The sequence below is a fragment of the Histomonas meleagridis genome, assembly GCF_020186115.1.
Source record: "Histomonas meleagridis strain 2922-C6/04-10x chromosome Unknown contig_12, whole genome shotgun sequence".
NCBI lineage: Eukaryota > Parabasalia > Tritrichomonadida > Dientamoebidae > Histomonas > Histomonas meleagridis.
The window spans coordinates 311,368-330,375 of record NW_027150759.1 but is presented as its reverse complement, the minus strand read 5'-3'; the positions used below and the strand labels follow the sequence as shown (position 1 = coordinate 330,375).

The following is a 19,008-nucleotide window of genomic DNA, read 5'->3' as shown; positions in this document are numbered from 1 at the left end:
TATTGTTATAAAATGTCAGACTAGAGCCAGATTATATTCTTATCAAACAGCAGCCAACAAACATGCATGTTAACAAACTCATAGTGGGATAGGTTTTTGAACAAATTCATAAAATCATTTTCTAATGTGAGTTTTGAAATCTACTGGATAATTGAACAGACAATCAGACACAAATGAGAAAAATTGTGATTTTTTTTATATTTTATTTATTTAGAAAAATGGGGGATAGTGTTTTTTCTGCTGGATAGAGTTTTTTCATACGACTATATATTATTTATTTTTTCGTGACATATTATACGGTTGAAAACATGTTTTCTGAATTCAGTGAATAGATTATAATCAAATTCATCAACTAGAATGTTTCAAATATAAATAATTGAAGGTTTGTTGTAATGCTTACAAGAAGACATTTAGAATTTTTATTCTCTGCATTTGGAAAAAAACAAAAATTTCTAACTTTTGCATAATTTTGGTTTTCCTTCAATTGAGTCCATGAAGAAATGAATTGATTCATCTGAATTAAATATAAATTTAGATAAATATACAGAAAAAAATACATTTGTTTGTTGATGAAAACACAAAATATTTTTAATTGGTGAATGGAATGATTTACACCCTGAAATACTTTGAGAGCTTAAATTTTTACAATTGCTTAAAAACATATTTTTACCAAAAATAATTCTCAAATAATCTAATAACTCGAAGTTATGCCCAAGGAAATTCTCAGATGTTGCATTTAAGAAATTAATATCAAGATTTTTCAAAAAAACATTATGAAATACATCTTCTGGTTTGTTGCAATTCTTTATAACTTCTTCATAAAAAGGAAGCATTTTTTCGACTGCTTTTCTTGAATATAAAAATCCAGATCCTCCTTGCAAGTAAATACTATTTGGATATTTTATACAGTTCCCAATAATAATAGGTTCATTTAATGGGTCATATTTTCTTTCAAGTTTATCAACATATTCATCTATCATTTTAATATTAACAATATTATCATCAACACCTCTATGAACCCATCTATAGTTTGTTTCATAATAAAAATATGAAAGAGCAAAATAAGATTTCATAAATAAATCAACATCTTTTTTCCTCCTCTTTCTATTGTTTAAAGACATTAAATTAAAATAATATTCAGGTGGATAAAGATTTAATATCCGATTAGTAATGAAGTTATCATGTTGAATATAGATATCAGATGAATTTTCTTTTTTCCAATTGATATAAATTGCTCTGTATCCTATCATTTTATTTATATTCTGTGTGAACACATGGTTCATTATTTCCGGTCTTTTATCATTTATCTTTGTTAAAATTACAAACAACAGCTTCTGTTGAAAATTTGTTTTAATAACAGTTTTAAAGTATATTTCCTCATTAAATGTAATATTTAGAAGCAAGATTTTAGATATAATTAAACAACTACATAGTGATAATAAAAACAAATGAAATTTGGATTTTTTATCTCTATTTCTAATTGACATAATCAAAAGAAAAGACAGTAACAAATAAAAAATAAATAATAAAAATAAAGTCTACTCAATAAATCTGTCTATCAAATCAATTGTCTGTCCAATAAATTTTTCAAGACAAATACCAACGGAAACAAAGCAAATAATTTTTAACACACTTCTCCACCGATGATTCACAACGCACCAAAATATATTTTTCTATAATATTTCGATTTTTTTTTAAACAATAAATTTTTAACATAATACAGAAGCACTTTTCTGTAACGTAAACAATTTTACAATTCAAAAAAAATATTTTAAAAGTTCTCAATTTATTATGACATTCAACATTCTTCTTCAATTCTTGAATAAATTCTTAAAAACATTTCTCTTAACGGGTCAGTTGTTTGCATTAATTTCAAGTTATCCAAGAAGTATTGTTTCATTTTAGCCTCTATCAATGCCTCTCTTCCTATTTTAATTTGAGCGATTCCTTCTATTATTTCAAATGCCAATCTGGAGTATTGTGTTTCCAAAAGGTTTGAAATTTTATTTAATAATTTCAACAAAACGTTTTTATCTTTATAATATTTAATTCCTTCATGAGTTAATACTATTCTATGTAATGCCGTCAAAACTCGACTTTTATTTTCTTCTTCATTAACATCCAACAAAGGAATTAATTTCTCCAAAAATGGTATACAAGAAATTACTGCCTTTGGATTTATTACCAAATTTACAATAGTAATTAAAGGATATGGAAATATCGAATCATCGTTAATAACATTTAAAATCGATGGAATGAAATCAATGATTGAATTAGACATTGGATATGATAATGAATGTGATGCTATTGATATAAATGATAATTTACGGTTTTCATCTTCTTTAGAATTACATAAATTACAAACTTTAGGTATAATGTTATTCTTCTCTAAGAAAATTGCTCCGGAAAATGTCGATGATATTATACCAGATAATCTTAAACCGATTTCGGCATTCATAGATTTATTTGAAGTTAATGAATTATTTAAAAATTGTTTTATTTCATTCGATCCATTCTTTAATATTTCTTTATTGTCTTCATTATTATGTAATATAGAGATTAAACATGATGCTGATAATAATGTAATTGATTCTGATTTAGTATTAATTAAAAGTGGAATTAAATCATTTCCAAGTTTAGAGAACATTTCAAATGTAATTATATTATTCAGAATTGCATAACAAATCTTTAATGAATATATAATAACTTTTGTTGATTCACATTTAAAACAGAATTTAAATGATTCTAAAATGGTTTCACATTCATTAATTTCTTTAAATATGATTGGTGACTTAAGTAATGTAGCTAAAACTATAAGTAATAAACTTATAAGATTAAAGTTATTTTGATTTGTATTAATAATATCAGAAAATCCTTTAACAAACATAGAGACTATGTTCATTGAAGGCCTCATTCCTTGGAACATCTTCTTTAATAATTTTAATGCTTCTATTTGTACATTTTCATCTTTATTATTATTTGTAATTAATGAATAAACTGTAATTGGTGTATCAGAATGAATAATCGATGTAAATAATTTTGGTAATTCTAACATTTCATTTAATAATTTTAAGGAAACTGTTAATAATTCAGTTCGTGCACCAGGTCGAATATTACAAATGACATTCGATATTAATGAATTTAATGAAATATCTTCATCATATGAATGATTCTCTAATATACTTAAGATTAATTTCGTTGTATCAATTCGAATTCTTAAATCATTTGAAACTAAAAATGATGAAAGTTTCGTAAAATGTTCAGTACTAAATTGTACTAATTTATCATTGTTAACTATACATGTTAAACAATCGATAATTCCTATCATTGAAGTAGTACCATATTTAATAAACAAATCTAAAACAGTTCGACTTCCTGATAATTCAATGAATTCTTTAACAACTTCTTCATCACTTAATATTAATGATAAACAATGTATTAAATTAAATGCGGAGTTCGCTAAATTACATCTTGAAATCAAATCTAATAAAATTGGTACTATTCCAGCTTCATTTAATAACTTAGTCCATAAATGAACTTCTTTAATTGATAACATCTTAGAAATTCCATCATCTCTCTTATTAGGGTCATTAATTTCTTTAATAATTTGTTGTACTGATTCTTTGGAAACATTTTCTGGATTAAATTCTGTTGATTTAGTCTCAACTTTTGAAAATTGATTAACATAAGCTTGAACAAATTCTTGTTCAGTACCAGGGAATGAAATTTCTCCACTTTCGAATGCTTTTGTTATCATCTTAAAGTCGGGTCTTTTATTTGGATCTTTATCCCAACAAATTTTAATTAATTGACTTAATTTCGGTGGACAACTTTGTGGTATTAATGGTCGACTATCTCTATTAGTTACAGCTATAGCAATTTGTACATTATTTAATCCTTGGAATGGTACTTCTCTTGTTAATAACTCCCATAATAAAATACCATATGAATAAACATCGGCTTTTTGATCATATTTTTGGTATTGGATAACTTCGGGCGCCATCCATTGTGCTGTACCAACTCCGCCTGACATTGGTGGGTCATTTGGACCTGCCATTTCTCGACTCATTCCAAAGTCACAAATACGTGGGAAATCATCAGCATCCAATAATACATTTGTTGATTTTAAGTCTCGATGAATCATATTATTATCATGTAAATGTGCCATTCCAATTGCAACTCCAAGTGCTATAATCGTAAGTTTCGTACCATATAATTCGGATCCATTATGTAATCGTGTGAATAAACTTCCGCCACTCATATATTCAGTGGCAATACAAAACGGTGGTCTTAAACATACACCTACAAATTGTAAGACTGCAAAGTGTTGTAACTTTTGAAAGATTTTAATTTCACGTAAAAACATTTCAAACTCTTTAACAGTAAATTGTTGATTAAAGAGTTTCTTTAAAGCAACCATCTTATGCGTGGATTTTTGATAACTTAAAAAGACTTCAGCAAATGCTCCGTTCCCAATTTTCGCTTGTAATTCAAAGTCATCAAAATTAACTGAATAATCTGCTAAGTCAGTAACGCGTGAGTTAATCTCTTCTTGTGTCATGATACGACTTTCTTCGTTCTTTTGGATTTGACTTTTCTCTTCTTCTTCTTGATATTTCTTTTGGATTTCTTTGTACTCATTAAGTTTACGTGTATATTCTTGTTGTTCAATAATGGTACGACTACTAGTAGCTAACTTCCCAAGATACATAACAATGACATTTACATCATCAGAATCATCTACTTTTAATTGTGCATCATCTAATGGACATGGATCATAATTACAAATACCAAGATCTTTCACAATTTTGTTAAAGGTTTGGCGGAAGTTGTTCAGTTTTTCTCCTGCTGATGTAGGACTTTCTCGTAATAACGTTTCGGCAAGAGTATTTGGTGTAAACTGACTAAAGAGGATTTTAAGATTATGAATACATTGCATAAGTTCACGGAGCATAACGTTTTGAACAGGAGTTACTTGTTCATCTGTTTTAACACGTGGAAGAATTTGTTTTGAAAAATTATTTAGTTCATTACATAAACAAGCAACTTTAGCTTTGTGGATAGCTAAGTTATTGTAAGAAAGAAGAAGTTGATGTATTTCGGTTCCTAAATTGCAAATCCAATGACTCTTTAGTACCGACATTTGTTTTAACCGTTAAAACATAAACTTCACAAATTTCTGAAAGAAAAAAATACCATAGAAGTTTATTGATTTTTCTAACAAAGGCAAATATTCGCAGTTTAATTAGTAAAATTTGTTTTTATACAATTAACAAGTTGAAATGGATCAAAATATTACAAAGTCAATCTCATCTGAATTTGTTGATTTTGGTTCAACTTTTAAAATATTTGAAAAAAAGTTCGGAACTAATTCTCCAACTAAGTTATTAATTAAAGATTCTGATTGTTCTCTTGAATTTTTTGCAAGAATTGACATTACATAAGTTACTATAACTACATCATTAACTCCTGAATTACTAAGTAACTCCCAAATTCTATTTGGCAAAAGATTCCAAATTTTCCTTAAGTAAGATTCCCATTGAGAATCACCTTTAGGTTTTGGATAATCATTTGGATTAAAAGTAATTTTGGTCTCATTTTTAATGACTTGTTTTAACTCACCGTTTTCATTTGATGAATATGTTTCTGTAAAAGGAGTTCTACATATTGGACAATTTTGACCAGATTGTTTAATCCACTTATTTAAACAATCTAAACAAATAATATGCATACAAGGAACAAGCACACATACATTATTGCGATGTTTCATGCAAATGATACATTTATGCTTTCCCATTTTTTTATGGAAATGTCAATTATTTTCATTCAATTATTTATGCTAACATAAATGCTCCAGAATGATCTTTCTCTCATTTCGATAGAAAAATCATTCCCTGAGTATAATGAAAAAATAATTAGGAGCTATGTGGAAAGCAAAGCAAAATCTATTACTATTGATAAATTTAATCATGACATATCACAATTTAAATGTTTCACACCTTTTCCAATAAATTTTACAATAGATAATGTTATTATGTATATGAATGCTGCGATAAAGCCTGTTAATGATAAACAGAAACAAAGTTACAAAATTTTTAGTGTAATCCCAAGATTATATTCTTTGTTTGAACCTACCTCAGAAGAAATTCAAAAAATAATTTGCCACTTAATATTTATAAAAAACCAATTTCCAGCTGAAAAATTTCATATAATTCCATTAGCTGCTGCATATATTTATAATTTTACCACAGTACCATATAATATTTCTGATTTGCTTAGTCTTTCTATAGTACAAGCCAAATTAATTAATGAAATTTTTACTAATAGCGCATCATCAATTGAACAAAAGATATTTATAATTTCATTATTTATTCCATCAGTTTGTTTTTTTAAAATAACAAAATCTTTACCAAAAGATTATTATTTATTGCCTGATCCTATTTATCTTGCGAAACAACCTCAGTACCATACGAATTCTGTTTTTTCATATGCTTCTCATACGATTATGTTATGTAATCGTTTTATTTATTCATTTTCTGATGAAGAACATGAAATCAAATTTGAAGACACATTACTTTTGACTACTTTACTTGGGGCGGGTTACTTTTCAAAAAGTTGCTTGATGACATCTTTATCTTTAACAACAATATCACCTAATACATCGATTATTTTTTCAAATTTCATACAAAAACTTAAAAAAATGAATTGTCCTGCCTTATTTGAAGAAATAATTTTATATAATACTACGGCTTCATTTGCATCATTAATTCCATTTCTTGGAAATTATTTATATGATTATTTCATAGAAGAATATTCACGATTTTCAGAACAAGCTCAATATATTTTAAATGTTTTTTCATATGATTTTTATTGGGTTTCTGATCAACTTAAAGATATTACACCAGAAAAAGGTAATAAATGTTATTTATATTGGTTATATATATATTTCACACGATTTAATTCATTAGTAATTAATGAACAAAATGAAATTACTAAATATCATTTTCAAGATATGATGAAACATATTCGAACAATAACATTATTAATTCAATCAGCTGAAAAATTTTTCGATCCACAAATTGATCAATTACTTTTAATATTATTTCGATCTATTTTACCATTTATTTCAACGATTTTAATATCACAATCATCAACAAATAATATATTAACAATCACATTTTTTGAATTTATTGTTAAAGTTTTACATTATATAATATCATGTCCTACAACATTAACATATAATCCAATTTCGATACGATTATTAGATATTTATTTAATTATTTCGAATATATTAACCAAAAATTCGGATAATTTTCGTTCTTTAACATTCTTAGAACCAAAACATACGATGCTTCCAATTTATGCAATAATATTTGCGAATATTAAAATACCGATACGAAACTTATCACGAATTATTCGATTTTTAATAGTTTCGGATGAGCCTATTTATTTTTATTGTGCCGTTGAACTAATTACACATTATGAATTGGATTTCCAAGCAATTGAATTATTGATACAAAACTTTTTAACATTTTTATATCAAGTTGATAAAAAAGATCATTCATATAAAATCCGACAAATTGTACGTTCATTATTAATATTATCGATTGCATTTCAAAAACATATTTTAGGATTAAAAACTATGGAAGGTATATTTCCTGTGTTTTATGAATCATTAAATAATTTAATCGAACATTCGATTAAGAAGAAATATATTTCTATTCTGGAATCAATAATTTTATGTTTGTCTTCTTTTTATCGATTTAATTCTGATGTAAATTTTTTGCCGTTTAAAATCGAAGTGTTATATTGGTTATTTAAAAGTTATAAAATCGAAATAAGAATCGAATTAATGAATTTAACTATAAAATGGTGCATGGTACATAATATAAAACAATGTAATTTATACTTCGAAAATAATACTTTCGATAGAATACCAAATGATGTGTACGCAAATTTCGCAAATTTCATTAAAAGATATAACCCTAAATTCGATGAAACAAAAATGAGATCAGATACAAAGGATCAAACATTGGTTAAGAATATACCATTTAACCTTCCGTGGAAAAGATCAATGGTGTTCTCGCATTTGATTGATGAATCTTTCACAAATAAAATCGTTTTTGAAAGAATAGAAAATACAGTTAATATTAACTAATTTTTGTGTAAATTAATAAAAATATATTGTTTGAATTATTTGATAAAAATAAAATGATTTTTGATTTCAATGTTTTCATAATTTATGATTTAATTTTTTTGTAAAATATTCTCATTTATCTTCTAGAACATAAATCCTTTAGATAACAATTTCTTTCATAGGTACAACAAAAATCTACTAATAAAAGAATTGGTAATTATGAAATTGTTAACTATTTCGAATTCTCTTCAAGTTGACAAATAAAAAACAATTAAATGGAAAAATTCTAATTATACAATGATTTTATATTGTGGAAAAAAATATTATTATAAATATAGATTTATAAAAAAATTATTACTCATCATACTGCAAGTATAAAAAATTAATGAACAAACGATAGACAAATTAAATGACCAGAAAACTGTTTTTCACAGAAAAAAATATTGTCATTCTGAAATTTCTATAATAATTTTTCGGATGACATATTTATAAATGACTTTAATAGAGGTGTGATGATAGGAGATTGAACATGATTAAACATTTTGGTGCGTTCGAAGTTTGTGTTAATAGGAAAAGTAAAAAATTGAAATAGTTATAAATGATAATATTTATTGTTCTTCATGTTCGCTTTTGGATCCTTCTTTGTCACTTTTTGAGTCCTCTTTATCGCTTTTAGAGTTTTCTTTATCACTCTTAGAGTATTCCTTTTCATCCTCATTTGCTTCTGCCTTCTTTGCCTCTTCTTCTCTCATCCTTTTGATTCGTTCCATTTTCTCTGCTTTTTCTTTGTTTTCAATTTCCTCTTGTTTGGCCATGTCAACAACTCTCTTCTTTGCGATCTTTTCGAATTTCTTCAAAATTTGACCAATTAATGCAGATGTAGATTCAGATACACCTTCATTACATTTGTCACCGTCAACTTTAATGACAGCAGCGTCTTTCACATCAATGTTTTTGCTGATTTTCATTGTTTTCTTTAGCTTTTCTGCAGGAACGGCATTTGGTAAATCTTGCTTATTAGCAATTACTATGTATGGTTTACCTTTCATCATTTCATGGCTTGTAATTTCTTTAAGAACTCGAGCGCTTTCTTCAAAACGTTCGGTATCAGAAGCATCAACAACATAAATAAATCCCCAAATTTCTGCAAAAAATCTTTGCCAAACACTTCTGAACTTAGGGCCTCCACCCAAATCATATACTTTAAGTTTAACATCATCATACATAAAAGATTCTTGTCCAAGACCAGATGATGGAACTGTATCAAAATTAAAGTCTCCTGCTAAAGATCTTAGAAAACAAGTTTTTCCTGCATTATCTATACCTAGAATTGCAATTGCGATATCATCTAATGGTATTGTTCTTGCTGATGAAACACAACTTCCCATGTTTCAAAATACCATAATAACGGACAAAAAGTCAGGACTGATACACTCAAAAAGTTACAATGTACGTTTTTTAATTTTAGAACGACTTTCAGTTATTTTTATCGTTGCATAAATAACGGTCGCATTCATTGAACGGTTATTTTCGAACCCAGTTTTTTACTTAACTAAAATGGATGATCCTATTGACTATTCAAATGCTGACTCCATCGGATATGCCCGTATAATTGCAAGTGTTAACCAATTTGCTGAAAGAACAGTTGATTTTTTAAATCGATTCTCAAACATTTGTGATCTAAAACTTTTAGAAGTTTCAGAAAGAATTAACAATGTAGAAATATTAACAGCAATTTTGGAAAAGAAATTACAGTCTATTGAAGATCTTAATTTCACTCCAGGTCAGAGAATTGAACCAACAGCTCCTCCTGTGCCTCAAGAAGAAGTACAAACGCCAAGTGTTCCACAAGCTCCACCTCCTCCATCACCACAACCACCTGCAGAAACTGATTCGCAACCACAAAATGAAGAAAATCAAGCAGAAACTACAGAAGAAAATGTTCCATATTCGCCAAGAAATGATCCACTATATGCTCGTTGGTTCAGACTTAAAGATATTGGTGTACCAATTATGTCACTTGCAAAGAATATGGAAGCTGAAGGACTTGATCCTAATGTCCTAAGAGAAGGAAAGCCACCTGATCCAAGGGAACAAGAACTTGGACTTTAATTCTAACTAATTTTTTCATAAATTTAAACAAAGCGATGTTTTTTGTTTAATTATGTTATTTTTTTATAAAGATGACTTAAAAAACTGGATGCTTTCAAACAACTATGAAGAACTCGTAAAATATATATATAATGATCTAAAAAAAATCACCAAAATTCTCAAAGTTTAATAAAAATATCGACCGAAGCATTGCTTGACTATTTGAGTTTATTTATTCATAGATAATTATTTGATAAAAATATCACTAAAAATATTCATTCAAAATATTTTGCACATTATAAAACAGAAAAAGAAAACCAAAAACAAACCCGTATGAAATTTAGATCGAATAAAAATTATCCAATAGAAAAATATATTTTAGATAATTATGAAGAATTATCAAAGAATGATTGGGAACTTCATAAGCATTTAATAAAAGAAGGACATAATCCGAATGAAATTGCAAAAATAATTCGAAATGATGAAATCGAAAAACTTCAAGAAATATCATCACAAACAAATTTTGATTTTGATCAAACGATTAAACCATCACTTTATGAAAGATGTTCATTTATTAATCAAAGAAATGTCAAATTAATTGATTATGCAGCATTTTTTTCTGCAATTAAATGTTTTAAATATTTACTTATGAATGGTGCAAAAGTAAAAAATACAGGTAGATATGCAGTTGCAGGTGGAAGTGAAGAAATCATTCATTTATGTGAACAAAATCATTCATCATTTGAAGATGCATATGAAGCAGCAATTGAATTTCATAAAAATGATATCTTTAAATATATTTATGAAAATAAATTAGAAAAAATACAATCAATTCCAAAAATTTCTGAAGATAAAACTAATGATTTAGTAAGTTTTTGTATTAAAAAAGATAATTATAAAATTTTAGCATTTTTTGAAAAAAAAGGAATTAATGTTAATGTTGATAATATAAATGAATCAGCAAGAAATGGAAATTTATTTCTCTTGAAATATTTCCTTCAAAATAATCAAATTCCAAAAGATATTTTACCATTTGCTTCAGAATCAGGAAATATTGAACTTGTGAAATATGTTTTAGATAAAGAAGGAATTGATGTTAATGCAAAAATTATTCATTTGAATAATTTATAATATGTTTTAATAATTTGAAATATGTTTGAATAATTTATAATATGTTTTAATAATTTATAATATGTTTTAATAATTTGAAATATGTTTTAATAATTTATAATATGTTTTAATAATTTATAATATGTTTTAATAATTTGAAATATGTTTGAATAATTTAATATATGTTTTAATAATTTGAAATATGTTTTAATAATTTATAATATGTTTTAATAATTTATAATATGTTTGAATAATTTGGTCTATGTTTTAACAATATTTGACAGCACTTCAAATTGCACAACAAAAAGGATACACAGAAATAGTAAATTTACTTCGTGAAAAAAGTACTAATGAATATTCTAATTAAAAAACTTTTTTTATAAACATCAAATCTTCATTTTCAATAAGAAAAGGAAATGAAGCATATGTTGCTAATAATTAAAATCAATCCGAAGATCAAGTGTTCGCAGAAAACAATAGAAAGAAAAACTCCAACAAAAGAAGTGTTAGCAACAACATAATAAAGATCATTTTTTATAATATTCGCTTTGCTTTCATTTTTTTCTTTCATAAATACATTTAAAGATATCATTTCGATGGAATTCAATTGCCTTTTCAGACGCATCTTCAAATGATTTTGCTCACATAAATGAATGATTTCTTCAATTCAACCTTAAATATTTGTTGAAGAATTAATATGAAATAATGAAGAACTCAACCTTCGATTTTGTTTATACAAGAATATTAAGTCAATCCATTTCTATAAATTTATATCATCACCAAAACCTTCACAGGTTATGTATAATATCATCATACAGAGAAGTTTCGATTTTACGGTGACATTTCCTTGTGATTCTTCACAATGTATAAATTTTTTCATGTCGAATATAAAATTAAAACACTCAACAATGAAAGGGAAAAATTCGGGTTGTGATTATTTATTGATTTCTTTTATAAGTCTAAGATCTTTTCAACATGTATTTGTATACCTTCTGATGCACCACCGCACATATCTTCAGCTGTCACACTTAATATTCCATTTTGGTCTACTTCCAACACAACCTGAATCTTTGGAATTTGTCCATTATCAGGTATTTTAATACCAGATAATCTAAATTTACCCAAAAACACGTTATCACAAGTCTTTGGATTTTCACCAACGAAAACTTTGATATCAACCACTGGGACATACTTATTTGCAGGCGAATAATATTTTGGTTTTGATTTATATGGGATTTGCTCACCGCGCGCAATGATTATATCCATATCTGTTCCATTAGTTTCAATACCAATTGGATGTGAAACAACTGAAGTATATGTAACAATTGGGAATTCGCCCTCTTTTTCTTCATTTGCTGCATCTATTGCTGCTCCTTGGACAACAGCTTTATCAGGATCAATGTTCTTTGAAATTAATTCTTCGCCAAAGTAATCAGAAAGGATTTTCCTAACTTTAGGAATACGTGATGAACCTCCAACAAGAATAACATTATCAATATCTCCTTTTTTAACTTTATTATGTTTTAATAATTTTTTAACTGGTATCATCATTCTTTCAAAAAGGTCAAAATTTATATCTTCGAAAGTAGCACGTGTAATTTTATCGTTATAATCAATTGAATTATATAATGACGGAATTGAAATCTTAGTTGATGGCACTTTGGATAATCTTGTTTTTACATCCTCACAAGCATTCTTTAACAAACTCATGGCGCGTTTATCTTTGTGAAGATCACATTTGTATTTCGAATTAAATTTTTGTACAAAATATTCAACTAAATTATTATCAAAATCTTGACCACCAAGATGCATATCACCACCTATATCAATGACTTTAAAATTGTATTTTTGGACTTCTAGTAGTGATAAATCAAGTGTACCACCACCAAAGTCAAAAACTAATATTTTCTTGGAAATTTCATATGGTTCATTCTTAAGACCATATGCAATGGCTGCAGCCGTTGGTTCATCAATAATACGTAATACATGGATGTTCGCCATCTTTGCTGCTTCCATAATGGCCGCACGTTGAACGGCATCATAATATGCAGGAGCAGTAATAACTGCATCAATAGGGTCATTTGTGTTTAGGCTAAGGTAATTATCAACAATGCCTTTCATATGACCTAGAATATATGATGATATTTGTATAGGTGAATATTTTTCGATTTTCTCGCCAAATTTTACTTCAATCATTGGTGTATTTTCATGGTTAACAACTTTAAATGGCCAGTGCTTAATATCTTCTTGAATCTCTTTAGAATCAAATTTTCGTCCAATCATACGTTTCGAATCGTATATTGTGGAAGTAGGGTTAAATACAGCAGCCTCCTTTGCAGGTTCTCCAATAAGTGGTTCTCCCTCTTCTTGTATTGTTACGATAGACGGTGTTGAATAATTACTATTATTGTTGGCTATTAATTCAATATTATTATTTCTCCATAAACAAACAGAGCTATAAGTTGTACCGAAATCAATACCAACGAATGGTTTGGGGTTTTTTGCTTTCATAAAACGAAATGCCAAAAAATGCCAAAAAAAACACAGAACCTTATAAATGCCACTTTTTGAACAACTGGTTTCACGGTTCGACATAAGTTGAAGACCGAATCGCTTGGTGAGGCCAACAACTCGCTTTTTACTCATAATAAAATATTTTTTGGAAGTGCACTTTAACTTCCTATCAGGGGTAAGGCTTCGATCTTTTTTATCTTTTTATCCCTTTCCCAAAAGCTTACATAATGTAAAGCATAAAACGAACTTTTTCAACATCAAACATACTTGAGAACTTTATATTTGACGGGATCAAAACAAATCCAAAAAATGTTTATGTTTTTCCTGGCATGAGCGAATATCATTAACATCACTAATGATAAAAAGCAAAAATTTTCTTCGAAATAAATCTTTATAATTGTTTTTTCTTCTAACTGACTTTGATTATTATTATTTCTCAATCATTACGATGATGAAAAAACATTCTCGGTAAAAAAAAAAATATCTGGATTTGATGTTATATTATGTTTTGTTCCAATGCTAAAAATGCAAAAATGACTACTTCCTACCTATCGTTGCTGGATTCCTGACTTCAGCCTCTAAAGTTTGATCAAACTTTGGCATATTTGGTTTCCATACTTTACAAAAATATTTCAAATGTTTATATACATCGTCCAATACAAATGGAAGAACAAAACGAATCAGAACCCTTTCTTTTACAAGAGAAAGGTGTTCCTCATCTTACAAAATGGAGGTCCTTTACAAAAGATATATGGATTACAGAAATTTACCCAATTACTCGATATAAAACTTATCAGCTTTCATTTCTTCCAAATTTCCCTGCATATATATTATTGCTTTTTTCATATTATTTGTGGTATCAGCATGTATTTATTTATTTTTCTCCGAAATATCATTCGTGTATATATTTTGTTATAATAACGTTTATTATTGGTGTATATAGCTTATACAAAACCATTGTTACAGATCCCGGATATCTTCCATTTTATTATCCAGTTACAGGTAAATCTTCATTTTCAACGGAAGAAATGAGAAGTGGAGTTGCTCTTGATGAAGACCAAATTGAATTTGCTCGTTCTCTTTCCAAGCCACCTCGTATGTGTTTTTCACAGCGTGTTGGATATTTTGTGATAAGAGCTGATCATTATTGTGGCTTTGTAGGACAATGGATTGGTCTATATAACCATCGTTATTTCCTCAACACAACATTTTATTTAGGCATATACCTTGTTTTTATATTTTTATCAATATGTGCAATTTCTCTCTTAAAAATTCATCGTTATGGTTTTTTTGAGGAGTTGTTCTATCTCGGGACTTCTGGATTTTTTGGTGCCCTTCTTTTGAATCAATTCTTTTATCAAACATTAAGAATCACAAAGAATCAAACAACACTCGAATATTTAAAGCGTAAAATTCCAGGGTTTTATGATAGAGGTTGCATAAATAATTGGGAAGAAATTTTCGGGCCAAGAAAATATATTTTGTTGTGGATGATTCCTTTCGTGCCATTAAAACCAACTATTGATGGATTACATTATGAAAAAGATACACTAAATAAAGATGATTCAGATTATGAACCAATTTAACTTTATATATAAAATATAATTAATTTTTAAATGTGTTTTTTTATTTTTTATGCCGGTCATACTTTCGATCTATTTTATAAATTAGAACAAATTTGAAACAAAAAGGATTCACCATGAGAGCATTGTGTTTCTAAAGGATATTCCAATCTAATTCAAGTTAAAATTTATATCATATTACCGAATCATATTTAATATAAACAGTACTATTTTAAGAAGGTAAAAAAATTACATATTATTTGGCATGCATGTCTGGTCTGCAGATTTGGGAGACTCACTTTCCTGTTACATTTTCCCAAATATTGAATTTTTGAAACTGAAATTTGCAGATTGAAGTGAGTCAATTAATTTTAAACGTACATTTTAGGAAAAATGTTTTTCCTTATCACTTTTCTAATATCCTATAAATCCCCTCTTATTGACGAGCTACGTAATGGCAAAACATTTCATGAATTAGTTGATACTTCGGTTTCTCAAGAAGATTTTAATTCTACAGAACAATTTTTCGAAATCATGCATGAAATTGAGTTTCCAAGTCAATCTTGCTATATAGAAATCATCAAAAATATTCGGTATGACTGTGAACAGGCAAACGAGACACAACAAAAACATTTAGCAATTCAATTTACTCAATGTTTTTATAACATCACAGGAAAGTTAGACGAATTTCCATGTGATGCTGAAGATTCTGAAAAAACATCAAAAATGAGCAATTTTGCATATTCAATATTTATGATCATGAAAGTTCATTGGAAAAATTTATGCTTATTTTCAAAGAGAAATGTTTTTAATGAAGAAACATCCAAGTCTCTCATTGATTTATACCAATCTATGAAAGATTCAATAGAATCTATATCCACTATTAAAAAAGAAATCGTTAATATTTCAATATCATTCAACAAAACTATCGCTCAAATCCAAACTCAACTCGATAACACCTCAAAGCTGCTTCAAAACATGCAAAATTTTGTCAATGATTTTGGAAATAGTTTTGAAGGAATTAATACTTTTTTGGAAACTGCTGTTTCATTTATACGGAAAGTCAAATTATTTTTGACGATGGCAATTTTCGCATTTATTGTTGCAATGTTTCTTCCAAATTTATTGGCACCGATCATCTCTTTAACTATTTTCGTTTTATTTGTCGATAAAGTGATCGAAAACTTTTGGACAAAATGGAGTAATTCTTTGATAAGAATTATTCTTAAAAATGTATATTTCATTGTTTGTTTTATATTCCCTATATATAAAATAATTAAATTGTTTTTCGGAAAGAAAATAATAAAAAAAAACTGAATTTGATATAATATAGTAATTGTAAATCCAATGCATTTGATCAAATGCCTTTCATTTCATCTATCTATATAAAAATATATTTTTAGATTTGTTTTTTTTTATTAAAAATTATATAAATTGTACTTAATAAGTTTGATGGTATAACTTCATTAAATGAATAAACAACTCTAATTTTAAAAATTCTATCATTATTCGTTAATTCATATGAATAAGAATTTTCAAGAAAACAAGAAAAGCAGCAATTGTACAAAATAAAGAAATGTTGAATTATGAGAAACTACGTATAATTATCCTTATTAAGTGATTTTTAGGTTTATAATGAAAATCAAAATAAAAAAATAAATACATTCATAAGAATATTTTATTTCATATTTTCCTAGATAATAAGATCAATTAATGCAAAAATTCCATCTAATTGGATTTCAGAATGACGATAGTTTTTTCTGTCGGAACCCAAATTTTTCTGATCAATTAATTTGTCTATCGTTTTTGGCGCGAAATATCCCATATTCCAATGAATAAATTGAGTGTTGGCTACAATAACAAATCTATTACCATTTGAATCATACTATTTACTAAAAGAAAGCAAGAAATTCATATCTCAGGGATATTCTTATCCTCAGAAACATCTTCAGAACTGGATTCGGGGTTTTCATCGGCGTGTAGTTCCTCTGGTTTCTCGACTTTATCAGCAAAACCGCGGCCATAGATGATCATCTGTATGATTGTCAATATATCACATAACATGGGTGCCAAAGCGCCAACGATAAATGGACATTGTTGCCAAAGATAGTTCGCTTCGGTGCTCTTGATAAGAATCGAAGCAAAATATGTCGCATTTCCTAAGATAGCAAGAATCACATAGTATGGACTAAGTGAAACTTTCTTTGTTTTGCAGTTTGTTATGTTCTGTGGTACACGTGAAATGATGTAGATCAAGGCTCCGACCCATCCAAAGATTTCTCCAAGTAATAATGTGCCTTTGTATGGTGCAGACCAATCAACAGCAGAAGATGCTGACTGGGCTAAAACTCCACTAAAGAGTACAGAAGATGAACTGCTTTCCTCTGAATGAAGCCTTATTGAAGTTGATTCTTCAATATCTGGGCAACACTTGTTTTTTATATATTTGTAATATAAAAACTGAATAAACATAATGCCATCCATTAACAAATATAATATCTGTGTTAGAATTTGCGTTAATAAACCATGAGTAATAATAATACCAACAAGATTTAACACATTACCCAACGTAAGGAAAGAAAACAGAAAAGGACTCTGTCCATCGACCTTTTTGACCTTACATGTCTGGTAAATTTGAGGAACAGAAGAAACAACCCAAATAACATTGGAAACCATACCAATACCAAAACTCCATCTGTCGCGCGCATTTACAATACACTCTCCAAAAGCATCGGCAATCCACCCAATTGCACCCTCAGGGCAAGGAGACATTTATAGAATTGACTTCATCGTTTTCAATGAGTTAACGTTCGATTGGCCCCATCAATTCAAAAACTTGAAAAATTTTCTTAAAATCATTTATTCAATTAAAAGTCTAAAATAGCCGCTGTTGTGTACAGAAATTCATGAGTAAATACTTCAAAAAGTGAACAATGAGAGACAGATGATCGTTGTCAATACGATAGGAAAGTGACTTATACCGACGTTTCTGAAAGCGAACGTTATATTTGTAAGGAAACTTTTGCATAAAGTTCTCAGAACTAAGAAATAACAATTTCATGAAAAGGAACTGGAAGAATATTTGTTGGTTTCCCCAGGTTTTACAAATAAAGATTTGGTTGGCTGGGTGGTGATGAAGTGAAAAAGAGTTCACAAATATTCATTTATGCAGACGCAAAAATTTTTTACGAATATGCTGTGTTTTTATATATGTCAATAGAAATGAGCAAGAAAATGAAAGAAAAAGATAAATAAGAAATGATCAGATGTTTGTTGTTTGAATTAGATTATAATTAATTACTTATATTTTTCATAAAATTTTTTTGGAATTTATTGAAGACGTAAATATGTAGTTATTGTGAGTAAAAAATTTTGATGAAACAGTTTTTCCATTTTTTTCTTGGTTTCACAAAAAGTGAATGTCCACTAAGCACTTTCCAATAATTCTGTGAATTTTCATCTTAATTTTTTCAACTGAAACAAAAAACCACAACCAAATAACTTATCTCCATTTTTTCTTGCAAAATGGGTGTACTGATATTAGGTTTTTAAAGGAATTACTTTTAGAATTTAAGAAAATTATATTTAATTTAA

At 27.7% G+C, this 19,008-nt stretch overlaps 5 protein-coding genes across 5 annotated transcripts; 1 reads left to right on the top strand and 4 right to left on the bottom strand.

The window, feature by feature from the left end:
* Window positions 1–2,378: 2,378 nt before the first annotated feature.
* Window positions 2,379–5,143, bottom strand: GO595_001133 (TKL family protein kinase; the record flags this gene model as incomplete). The annotated part of the gene is made up of 2 exons (XM_067913898.1): window positions 2,379–2,435; window positions 3,500–5,143. 2 exons carry the CDS (start codon window positions 5,141–5,143, stop codon window positions 2,379–2,381), a joined length of 1,701 nt encoding a protein of 566 aa, XP_067778751.1.
* A 3,602-nt stretch (window positions 5,144–8,745) lies between these two features.
* Window positions 8,746–9,525, bottom strand: GO595_001132 (ADP-ribosylation factor-like protein 13B; the record flags this gene model as incomplete). The annotated part of the gene is made up of 1 exon (XM_067913897.1): window positions 8,746–9,525. One exon carries the CDS (start codon window positions 9,523–9,525, stop codon window positions 8,746–8,748), a length of 780 nt encoding a protein of 259 aa, XP_067778750.1.
* Window positions 9,526–9,694: 169 nt separating this feature from the next.
* On the top strand, window positions 9,695–10,249 carry GO595_001131 (WASH complex subunit 3; the record flags this gene model as incomplete). The annotated part of the gene is made up of 1 exon (XM_067913896.1): window positions 9,695–10,249. The coding sequence occupies one exon, from the start codon at window positions 9,695–9,697 to the stop codon at window positions 10,247–10,249; it is 555 nt and encodes a 184-aa protein (XP_067778749.1).
* Window positions 10,250–12,289: 2,040 nt separating this feature from the next.
* GO595_001130 (hsp72-like protein) lies at window positions 12,290–13,849 on the bottom strand (the record flags this gene model as incomplete). The annotated part of the gene is made up of 1 exon (XM_067913895.1): window positions 12,290–13,849. One exon carries the CDS (start codon window positions 13,847–13,849, stop codon window positions 12,290–12,292), a length of 1,560 nt encoding a protein of 519 aa, XP_067778748.1.
* A 3,476-nt stretch (window positions 13,850–17,325) lies between these two features.
* Window positions 17,326–18,186, bottom strand: GO595_001129 (PQ loop repeat family protein; the record flags this gene model as incomplete). Its single annotated transcript, XM_067913894.1, has 1 exon — window positions 17,326–18,186. The coding sequence occupies one exon, from the start codon at window positions 18,184–18,186 to the stop codon at window positions 17,326–17,328; it is 861 nt and encodes a 286-aa protein (XP_067778747.1).
* Window positions 18,187–19,008: the final 822 nt, after the last annotated feature.